General features: G+C 42.1%; 1 protein-coding gene across 1 annotated transcript in view; it reads right to left on the bottom strand.

Annotated features, from left to right (window-relative positions):
- mcf2a (MCF.2 cell line derived transforming sequence a) overlaps nucleotides 1-12,185 on the bottom strand; it is a 175,636-nt gene that overhangs the window by 113,870 nt on the left and 49,581 nt on the right. Inside the window, exon 4 of the mRNA XM_043705219.1 lies at nucleotides 5,631-5,721. Coding sequence (XP_043561154.1) covers nucleotides 5,631-5,721 — 91 coding nt within the window. The remainder of the gene's footprint in view (nucleotides 1-5,630; nucleotides 5,722-12,185) is intronic.

Below are 12,185 nucleotides of genomic sequence, written 5' to 3'. Positions count from 1 at the left end.
TTGGCCTCTTCCATTGCCACAACAATAACCAAAATGTAAATTGGAAGAACAACACCTCATCTTACGCCTCGGCAGCCTGCAGCCCTGAGAGGACTCAACATTGAGTTCTCCAATTTCAAATAATCTCCCTCCCATCCCAGTCCCTCCCCCTCACTTCCACTGCTCCCTGCCACCAACCGGATTCATTCATTCCTGCAGGTCATACCCTTTACCTGTCTTCACCTGTCCCCACTTCACCACCCTGCCTCCGCCTCCCCCTTTATCTGCAGCTCCCCCTACACCCACCCCCAGTCCTGAAGAAGGGTTCCACCCGAAACGTCGACTTCCCCACCTCCTGATCCCGTCTCCTGTCTGTCTACTTTGGGTTCCAGTATCTGCAGCTTTTTTGTCTCAGACCTCATTCCAGCCTTGCTTCAAACATGGACAAAAGAGCTTAATTCCAGAGGGGAGGGGAGAGTGATGCCCCTTGTCATTAAGGCTGCAGTCAAATGAATGTGGCATCAAGAAGCCCTGGAATCAATGGGCATCAGGAAGAAAGGGACTGAAGAAGAGTCACTGAAGCTGAAAAATGCACTCTGCTTTCTCTCCACACATGCCGCTGGACCTGCTGGGTTTTTCCAGCAATTTCTGTTTTTGTTTCCGATTTCCAGCATCTGCAGTTCTTTGGATTGGATTTGGAATCAATGGGAATCTGGGTAAAGCTCTCCACTAGTTAGAGTCATACCTGACACAGAGCCAGGTGGTCGTGGTTGGTGGAGGTCAGTCATCTCAGCTCTAGGACATCTCTGCAGGAGTTCCTTAAGGTAGTGTCCTAAGACCAACCATCTGCAGCTGCTTCATCAATGATGTTCCCTCCATCATAAGGTCAGAAGTGGGGATGATTGCTAATGATTGTACAATATTCAGCACTCCTTAAATACTGAAGCAGTCTATGGTTCAAATGCAACAAAATCTGGACAGTATCCAGGTTTAGGCTGTCAAGTAACAAGTAACATTTGCTTGGATGAGTGCATCTCAAACAATACTCAAGAAGCTTGATACCATAAACAAAGTAGCCTGCTTGATTGGCACCACATCTACAAACATCCACTCCCTCCACCACTGAGGCTCAGTAGCAGCGTAACCTTAACCCGAACCCTAATGCTATCGACAAGATGCATTGCAGAAATTCAACAAAGATCCTTAGACAGCACCTTCCAAACCCATGACCACTTCTATATAGAAGGACAAGGGCAGGTGACACATGGGACCACCTCCACCCTCCAAGGTCCCCTTCAAGCCACTACCATCCTGACTTGGAAACATATCGCTGTTCCTTTGTTGTCGCTGGGTCAGAATCCAGAAATTATATCCCTAAGGGCATTGTGGATCAACCCACAGCACATGGACTGCAGTGATTGAAGAAGGAAGCTGACCACCACCTTTTCAAGGGCAGCTAGGGACTGGAAATAAATGTTGATTCAGCCAGCAATGCCCACATCCCACAAGTGAATAAAAAAAACTGAATACATTTATTGCTTGTTCTTTTTCTTGGTCTGTTGGCATGGTTTCCACCCAGATGCCCTGGGCAGGTGGTGGTGAGCTGTCTTCTTGATGATCAATGTTGGTAGTGATCTCCGTGATATAATCAGACTTCCTGAAGGATACAGTGATAAGAATCCTGAACAACATGGTGGCAGAGTTGGAGGTGTTGGTGTCACCCCACTATTCTCTTGCCCTTCCCAGCAGTAAAGGTACAGAGGAAGGATTGAATGTTGAATGTGGAAAGGCAAGGCTTCCAATTGCATCTTCTCTGGTCCCAGCTTTCTACATTTTCTATGAGCATTTCCTTTTGTCTTGTATGTTGAACTGATTTTATCACTGAATCCTGTTGCTCTCCATCCTAACACGGTAGCCACTGCATATTATCTACCCTCTTTCCTGGTTCTGCATTTATTTTAAACACTTTCTGCCTACAACATCATATTGTTCCATTCAAAAATTATTGTCCTGCAATATTGTCTCTCTTCACAGATGCCACTTAACTTGCTAAGTGTTTCCAGTATTTTTTTGTTTTCATTCCAAATATATTGTTTTCACATGATGGTAACTTTACTTTTTTAAATTTCAAATATATTGTCTTAATTAAATCCCATGGAAACCTTGGACTACAATTAAACATTAAACAACAGTGGAAGTTAATTAACAATGTCACCTAAACAAACTTTCCTTCAACCCACACCAGCCACAAGTTCCAAGCTAGCTCTAAGGTTTTCATTTCATGTTACATAAACTGAATTGGAAACAGAGGGGACAATCAGACGAGGGCGGAGATGGTCTCCTGGCTAAATTGCCATATGGGAAACAAAGGTTTTATAGGCCTCAGTTTTGGTCGATGATAATTGGTTCAAGTCCTAGACAAGGTATTTTCCTTTGGGAGTGGATGAGTCCAGAACTAGAGGGCATAGGTTAAGGTGAGAGGGGAAAACTTTAAAAGAGAACCAAGGGGCAACTTGTTCATGTGTATGGAATGAGCTGCCAGAGGAAGTGGTGGAGGCTGGTACAATTGCAACATTTAAAAGGCATGTGGATGGGTATATGAATAGGAAGGGTTGGGAGGGATATGGGTTAAGTGCTGACAAATGGGACTAGATTAGGTTGGGATATCTAGTCGACATGGATGAGTTGGACCGAAGGATCAGTTTCCGTGCTGTACATCTCTGTGACTCTATGACACTAAGTCCTGCTGCAGAACTCAGTACAGTATTGAGAGAGGGCTGCTCAGTCAGAGAGCCGTTGTCTTTTGGCTGGAATATTAAACTGAGGGCCTATGAGCCCTCTCAAATGGATGGCAAAAGAGATCTTGCTGGTGTCATCAGTAATATTTGCATTTGGATAAGTATCACAAAAACAGACCATCTGATCATCATCAATGCTAAACTTCAAAAGTACTAAATCAGCCTAAAACATTTTGGGATGTATAAATGTAATCCTTTGATTCAACCAGTTGAGGGAATTGGAGAAGCATTTCCAGATTATGTGTTCCACTATTAGCTCTGTGTTCTTATCTTGTACCTGTGCCGTATTTCAGGAGGGTATAAGGCTGTGGGAGAGGATACCAAGAGGGAGAGGAGTTAATGCTTGAAGGGAGGAAGGAATTGGCAGTCAGGGGAAAGGGAATGTTCAGTCAGCACATGTGGTAACAAACAAGATAAAGGGAAGCAATGGATGTAATATATTTGGTTTTCACACAATAGGCTTTTTAATAAGAGCCTATGGATAGTATAAGCATGGTTAGAGGATTGGCTGATCAATAGAAGACAGAGTATTGCATTTTCAGAATGGCAGCTTGTGAAAACTAGCTCACAATTATTTACCATATAGATTCATGACTTGGATGAGGAAAGTGAATGTATTATTAGCAAATTTGCAAAAGACACAAAAAAAGGTGCAAAGGCAAGTAGTGAGGATAACATAAAGAGCCTTCAGAGTGACACAAACATGTGAAGTGAGTGTGCAAAAAGATGGGAGATGGAATATAATGTTGGAAAAAAAACTGAGGTAATGCAGAAAAACTGTACAAGCTACTAGTCATACAGGGGCACTTATCTCAGAAAAGATATACTGGCATTGGAGGCAGTCCAGAGGTGGTTTGCTTGGCTGAAATCAACTATGGAGGGACTGTTTTCTGAGGGCAGATTGTCTAGATTGAATTTGTCAAAAGTGAGGACTGCAGATGCTGGAAACCAGAGTCTAGATTAGAGTGATGCTGGAAAAGCACAGCCAGTCAGGCAGCATCTGAGGAGCAGGAAAATCCAGCAGAGGAGATGACCTGGGGGTTGCAATGAGAGAGAGACTCACTGAGATTTTTGTGGAGAGAGGAGGAGAACTTCTTTAAGGTAGGCATCCTCGCAAGAGGATTCGCAGTAAGGTTAAAATCAACTAGGCAAAAGTGGGGACTGCAGATGCTGGAAACCAGAGTCTATATTAGAGTGGTGCTGGAAAAGCACAGCCGGTCAGGCAGCATCCGAGGAGCAGGAAAATCCTAGATTGAACTTGTACTTGTTGGAGTTTAAAAGAGAGAGGTGACCTTATTGGAACAGACAAGATTCTTAGGGGGACTTGACAAGGTAGATGTGGAAAGATTGCTTCCTCGTGGAATTGTCTAAGGCCAGAAGGTATAATCTCAGAATAAAGGGTCACACATTTAAGGCAAAGCTGAGGAGGAATTTCCTCTTTCTGAGGACAGTGAATTTGTGGAATACTTTACTGCAGAGGGTTGTTGAGATTGGGCCATTAAATATGTTTAAGGCTGAGACAGACAGATATTTATTCAGTTGGAGGAGCAAGTGTTATGGGAAAGGGCATGAAAGTGGAGTTGAGGACTGTCAGATCAGCCATTGAATGATGGAGCAGACTCAGTGGGCTGACTGGCCTCTTTCTGCTCCTACATCTTATGGTCTGATCATCAACTCTGTTCAAACAGCCCTCAATTTGAAACCTTCAGCAATAGTGGAGTGAGAATTGACAACAATCAATGTCACCACAGCCAGGAAGCTCAGATCAGTCACCTTCTCCTGCCAAATGTAAACTTAAAATCCAACACAATATCCTCAAACAACATCCACAGTCACCATGGAGAAACCTGCTTCAGACCTGTAGCTGCCTGGATCAATGATCCACAATTAGTCTCAGTTTTTTGGGAAAAAACTTTCAGTCCGGCCCAATTACTCACTCCCCACATTTAGAATGCACTAGTAAAGCTGTTTTTAAGTTCACTGAGAAAGTAAGGATTTTGTTTGGTTGAATGGCACCATATCATTTCCAATTGGGCAATGACGTACAAAGTCAGATAGCCAAATGTCCATGATTTAGTCCATGTTTAATGGATTTTGAATCCTATTGTATTCCCAACAATTTATTGATATTCCTAAGCAACTGATCATCACAAATGAAAGGGACATGATATTTCAGACTGTCATTGCCAGCACTTAGTGGGTCATTCAGTATATTCAAGAACGACAGAAGGTTGTGTGCACAGCCCAGACTATCACAGGAGCCAAACTTCCATCCGTTTCCTCTGCCGCGGAAAAGCTGTCAACATCATCGAAGATGCCTCCCATCCCGGTAACGATCTCCTACAACCTCTTCCATCAGGCAGAAGATACAGAAGCTTCAGCACACGCACCAACAAGTTCAGGAACAGCTTCTTCCCTGCTCTCTAACTTCACATCATGCTGATCTTGCTTTGTGCAGTGTATGTCTCACTCTGTCTGAGCTCCCTATAATCTGTATGTCCTTGTTTACTGTAATCTGTCCGTAGTGCTCACGAACAAAGCTTTTCACTGTACTTAGGTACACGTGACAATAAATCAAATCAAGACTGAGACAGACATTTTTAATCAGGAAGCAAGATAAAGGGCTATGGGGAAAAGGCAGAAAAGTTGAGCTGACGATTATTAGATCAGCCATGATTGCATTGAATAGCTGTACAGACTCAAGGGGGGTGAGAAACTGTCCCCTTTATAGTCACATCCTGCAACAACTGCCTGGGTGCTGCTTGTTCTTACATCAGACGTTAAAGTAGCCAATACAGAAAGAGTCCTATTCATCACAAGCACTGAAGAGTGAACTGAAAATGAATTACACACCGCAATCTGGACCAGAGCTGCTTTGATGGACGTCCACGTATCCAGGCGCCTGTCCAAGATAATGATGAACTTGATTTCCGGTTTGTGAATACTGTGAATAGAAAAAAATGAGAAAACTGTCAAATAAGCTGAACAACAATTAATACAAAATACAGAAGATGGTGTCAAACAAACCCTCTCATGAGGGCTCTTCCCAATTCAGCTAATGAGTATAAATGTCCAGAGCTATAGGGAACCTGAACTTCACCTCATGGTCCATAGGCTAGTGAGTCTGTGGAATTCTTTGCCCAGAGGGCTGTTGAGGCTGGGATGTCAAGTATAGTACATAGTTGTTAAGTCGTTCAAGGCTGAGATAGATTTATAATCAGGGAGAGAACCAATGGTTATGGGGAAAAGGCAGCAAAGTGGAGCTGAGGATGATCAGATCATAGACGGGCAGAGCAGTCTCAATGGCTGATTGGCCTACTTCAGCTCCTAAGTTTTGTGATCTTTTGGCCACATGTTGAACCAACAATGTAACTCCATCTAATTTTGTATTCCATACTTTGTCCTTTATTTGAAAAAAACTTTCAAAGTTCCAAGAGCAATGAGATAATAGCCAGATCATTTATTTTAAGTGTTGTTTGAAGGTTAAATATTGACACAGAAAAACAGGGTGCTCACCCTTGCTCTAAACCAGTTGATGGTTTATTATCTCATCTGAAACATGGCACTCCCAATAGTATGGCACTCCCTCAAATGTGATCAGTGCAGCCTGGTGTGATTAAAACTCACGATCCCTGTGTCACATGGACCTGTAATCCAGAAACCCAGGGAATGATCTAGAAACATGGGTTCAGGTCCCACTCCAGAAGCATTTTAATTTAATTTAAATATAAATGACATTAATAAATCTGGATTATAAAGGTAATATATAATGGGGTTATGACAAGTATAACTGATTATTTAAAAAAAACTGGTTCACTCATGTCCTTTAGAGAAGGAAGTCTGCCATCCTTACCCAGTCTGGCCTACATGTGAGTCCAGACCCACAGCAATGTGGTTCACTGCTCTCTGAAATGGCCAAGCAAGCTTCTCTGTTCAAGAGTAATTAACGATTGATTAAAGATTAAAGATGCTGGCCTTGTCAGTGACACCCACATCATGAGAAAGAGGACAATAAACTAAAACTATTGAAACATAATAATTCAGAAACTTGGAGATTGAAAAAAACCAAGTGTGGCTACTTGACTGCTAGATAAATTGTACACTGGGAAACTGGGTTTTGTTGTAACTATGTGGTGGCATTGCTCTGCATCTGTTGCCCGTGTCTTTCAAGATGCCAGAGATCATTGGTTTGGAGGATGCTGTTGAAGTTTAGCTTCCCTAATGAATCCAGGATAAAAACATAAGAAATAGGATTAAGAGTAGGCTATTCGGCCCCTCAAACCTGCTCCATCATTCAATAAGATCATGGCTGATCTGCTCCAGGCCTCAGCTCCTCATAGCCTTCAACCTCCCAATATTTTAAAATCTACCTCCTCTTTCAATACTTTCAGCGATCTATCCTCCAAACTCTCTGGGCTGGAAAATTCCAGACATTTCCTACTCTCTGGCAGAAGAAATTCCTTCGCATCTTCATCTTAAAGTAATATCTCCTTTTTCTGTAACTACGTCCTTTCGTTTGTGGTCCCCACACTAGTGGAACCAGCTTCTAAACATCTAGCCTGTCAAGCCCCCTCAGAATTGTGTATGTTTCAATAAAATCACTGCTGTTCTCCTAAACTCTGATGTGTAAAGGCTTAATCATTCTTTAAACATTTAAACATTCTTTATAAGTCAACCCCTTCACCGAGGAATGAACCTGGTCAATTTATTTTGAACTATCTCCAATGTCAGTCCATCCTTTTCTAAATACAGAAACGAAAACTACACAGTATTCCTGGAGTGGTCTCATTAACACCTTGAACAGCTACAGTAAGATAGCCCTATTGTCAGTCACTCTGTTCTGTCCAGAGTACATCTCTGAATCTGAGTGAGGCTTCAAAGGGACAATGTTTAAATCACAGTATTGTGCAATAACACCTGAGAGGCTCTTACCCTGTTAAATAACGGAGTTTCATTCACCAACACTATTCTCAATCTTGCTTGGAGCAATGCTGTAATTGAGTATACCAGGATCAGATCAGAGTGGTGTTGGAAAAGCACAGCAGGTCAGGCAGCATCCGAGGAACAGGAAAATCGACGTTTCGGGCAAAAGCCCTTCATCAGGAATATACCAGGATCAGTCAGGGTGCAGAAATAAGTTATCATACATATGGTAAATCTGGCATCCTCTCCAGGCTGAAAGCGAAACCTAAGCTAAGCACTTCTGTACAGAATTACAATATGCTGATGAAGCATTCGGGCTTAACCTGAGAAAAAACTGTAACAGATAGTGGACATATTCACCAAAGTCAAGGACAGATAGGGACTTGCCCTGAGCACCAGCAAAACCAATGTTTCTGAAGAGCTTGCATCTAATATATCAAAATGCAATGTCTTCCACTGACATTCTAGGTGAAACTGGCAAAAAAAAAAGAGTCTCAATTCCTAAATTTTGGAAGCTATCTATCCCAAGAAAAACTGGCATTGGTAAGAGGTACTCACCCTTATCCAATATCTATCTCAGCCCATGGTGCATCATCTACACAAACCTTCCAAAACTGTGATCTCAGGCTCCAAATTAGAATCAGACACAACCAAGCAAAGACTCTCCATATATATCTCTTCAGCATGGAAGCCTGGATAACTTATAGACACCGTATTGAGGCCCTAAGACAACATTAATAACATTATCTCAAAGGATCTTGTGAATGAGGTGGGTGAACAAATAAAACAAGCAACGATATCCTCCAATAGACACACCAGCAATTCAATTTGTGTTCAGGATCATATATGGAGAGAATCTACCTTAAGCAGATTAGACAGACCAGATGCACCAATAATTGCCCCTATTTGTCACTGTCTCTGATTAAACTGTGTTCTGCATTATATCCTTTAGAAGGCAGGGTTCCACGGACAGATAAAGTCATAACAGATGGTTTCACGCTTACATGTTCCTGAAGGTTCTTGCTACTTCTAAGAAGAAATGCTTGGGCCTGCCTTGTCTGGTTAGGTTGATTTTTCAATGGAAACGCTATTTGTGGATGAGGAGATTTTGAGTACGAGACAAAAATAAATCACAACAATATTGCCTTTAATTAAGTGTAATAAAGTGTAATTGTCTTTGTTCGGTCACACAAATCTTAAGTATTGTTGAAAACAGAGACATGTTGAAGGTTTTAATTCTGTATTCATCAGGAGATTTACAACACCAATGATAATGGGAACAAAATTTGGTATTGTGTGAGAAGAGGATGCTGATTGGTTGGGAAACGGACTCTGATTGGTGGATGCACTGCCATGGACTGTACCCATTACACAATGACTGACAGTTAACTGGCAGACTTGTTTATATTGAAACCAGGCAGGCTAAATCTACTTGGTCAAGGCATTGCTCTGAGGAATAAACCAGAAATTAGCTACCACATAATTTGTTAGACTGAAACTGACACAATGTTCTTTCTACCAATGAAAAAAGGGCCCTGTACATCTATCTTTGCCTTAAATAATTCTTTTAAAAAGAAGACCCTCTAGATTCTCTCAAAAGAGGAAACATACTCTTTCCATCCACTCTGTCAAACCTCCTCAGGGTCCTAGAATCAAATCATCTCGTACTGCTCCAAACTGCAGCAGATACAAACCTGGCATCCCAACCTTTCCTCATAAAACCAATCCGCTCATCCCAGGTATTAGTCTAGTAAACCTATGGCCTGCTTTAAATATATTTAAATACTTATACAAAGCTATACTGTCTACAATATTCCAAGTGTGGTGTCATAAGTGTCCTGAAGCAGAAACTCACTACATTTGCATTCATTTCCTCTTACAGTACACAATGATGTAATATTCGCTTTCCTGATCACTAACTGTCCCTGTATGCTCTCCTTTTGTGATACATGTATAAAAACATCCAGATCTCTGCATCTCACAGTTCTGTAATCTCTCACTATTTACATAATATATATTTATTTTAGCTCGACCTGGAAAAATTGACAATTGAACAGTTTGTCACATTCTACTCCATTTGTTCACTCACATAACTCGTGTGCAGTCCTTTATAGCCTTCTGTGTCCCCTTCACAACTTACTATTGAACATACCTTTGTGTCATCAGCACACTTAGCCCCCATACCTTCATCAAAGCTCATTGATGTAAATTGTAAATAGACAAAAGCATGGCACAGATCCCTGTGATACACCACTCATTACAACCTGCCAACCAGAAAAAGATCAATTTATGCCTGCATATATTAGTAAGTTAATTCTCACCTCATCTCATTCAGTCCTTTTGTTCAAGTTTCACCAAGGCTGCAATGAGGTCAGAAGTTGACTGATCCTATCATCACTTCATTGGTGATTGTGTGTAGTCTAATACAATGATAATTGACTGTGCTGAACTTGTCCTGGTTTTTGTTATTTTGGACATGCCTGGGTGATGTTTCCATATATATGATGCCATTGTCCTTCAGGGTGGTAGAAGTTTGGGTTTCTAAGGTGCTGTCTTAAAGAGCCTTGGTAAATATTTGCAGTCTCGATAGTACGCTGCTGCAACTGAGCATCAGTAGTAGAGGGAATAGATGTTTGTGGTTGAACGGCCAATCAAGCAGGTCATTGTCCACCTGGATGGTGTCCAACTTCTGCGTGTTGCTGGAGCTGCACTTATCCAGATAAATGGGGAGCACTGTTGGTGACACCTTCCATCACTTTACTGATGTCAAAAGTAGACTAATGGGGTGATATTTGAATGTTTGCATTCATCGTGTGAGATCATTATTTAATCTCGTGTAGAATACCCATTCGAATATAGACTGCTCTATTTGATGAACTCCTCATCCCAGCTATCCTTGTGACTATCTGATTTTTCCAGTCTTTTTTAGATTAAAACCTCCAATGATTACTCCTGTGCCTTTTTCACAACATCAAATTATTTTTGCCTTTATATTCTGTCCTGATATATGGTTACTCCTCAAGGATCTATACACCACCGTTACAAATGACCTCTTACTTTTATCATTTCTCAACATAAAATGATTCTAGATCATGGCTTTCTGAATTTGGGGCATCCCTCTCTATCAAGGTAATATCAGAATTAATTAACAGGGCTACCTCGTTACCTATACCAAGCTATTGGTCCTTCTTAAATATCCTGTACCTGTCAATATTCAGGTCTCTGTGGTGGCTATCAATCTTACTTATTCATTTTTAGTTGCACATTCAGTTTTGTTTTCCCACATGTTATATGCATTCGGATACAGAGCCTTGAGCTTTATTGTTTCTATTATTTTTGTAACCCCTTATCTGTTGAGTTACTATTCGATTTCACTCTCTATCCTTTCTTGTCACAATCTGTTTATAATTTTCCCTAATAAAAACTTTCTCTATCACCATGTTTCTACTCTTTGATTTATCACATGTTCATAAATTTGATGCCTTTTAGTTTAAGCTCCTTTCTATTTTCCTAGTTATGCAGCTCTGGCTGCATTAGAACACTGGCCACCGTACAGGGCGTTTTACTATAACGCAGTAGTTGTGATCCTCTGCAAACTTGCGTTACAGAAAACCGTGATGTGAAGGTGCCAGTGTTGGGCTGGGACAAAGTTAAAAATCACATGACATCAAATTACAGTCCGACAGATTTATTTGAAATCACAAGCTTTCGGAGCACTGCTCCTTCCTCAGGTAAAGTTGAACAAGTTGAAAGAACCGCCACCCTGATGGACAATTGCAAAGACTGAGCATCCTACATTCTTTCCCTGTGTGTGTCCCCTTACCTGCCCCACTCGCAGACATTCCAGGGGAGTGTGGAAAGTCACTGGGCCAGCAAACCGTTAAACTCGGCTAATGGGGACATTGCTACATGTTCCAGCTTGGCAGATAGTGGCATTTAAACTAAATGACTAAATTCAAAACATAACTCTGGTCTCAGTGATGCTGACTATGTTTGCTATCATCAAACCCATCTGGTTCACTCATGTCCTTTAGGGAAGAAAATCTGCCACCCTTACCTGGTCTGGCCGAGACGTGACTCCAGACTCACAGCAATGTGGTTGCTCTCTGAAATGGCCCCACAAGCCACTCAGTTCAAGGGAACAGCAACAAATGCCAGTGGCAGCCACATCTCCCTTAGCTGGTGGTGAGAAGGGCTCTGCCTGTGAGATCCTTTATGCACGCCCGGACTCTCTGCCTCACCGCACGCTGCCCTTGAAGCGGCTGCGGAGGGGAACGAGACTGTCACACACCTCCTTCTGGAATGTGCCTATGCAGAGGAAGTCTGGAGAGAAATGCAGTGGTGTTTGTCGAGGTTCATCCCGAGCAGCACCGTGACGCGGGACTCCGTGCTCTACGGCCTGTTCCTCGGGACGCACACCGAGACGAACATCAACTGTGCCTGGAGGATCATCAACTCGGTGAAGGACGCTCTCTGGGTGGTCCG

Source organism: Chiloscyllium plagiosum, chromosome 15 (genome assembly GCF_004010195.1).
Source record: "Chiloscyllium plagiosum isolate BGI_BamShark_2017 chromosome 15, ASM401019v2, whole genome shotgun sequence".
In the NCBI taxonomy this organism is placed as follows: Eukaryota; Metazoa; Chordata; class Chondrichthyes; order Orectolobiformes; family Hemiscylliidae; genus Chiloscyllium; species Chiloscyllium plagiosum.
Note: the sequence above shows the minus strand (reverse complement) of the source record. Positions and strands in the feature narration are given on the sequence as shown.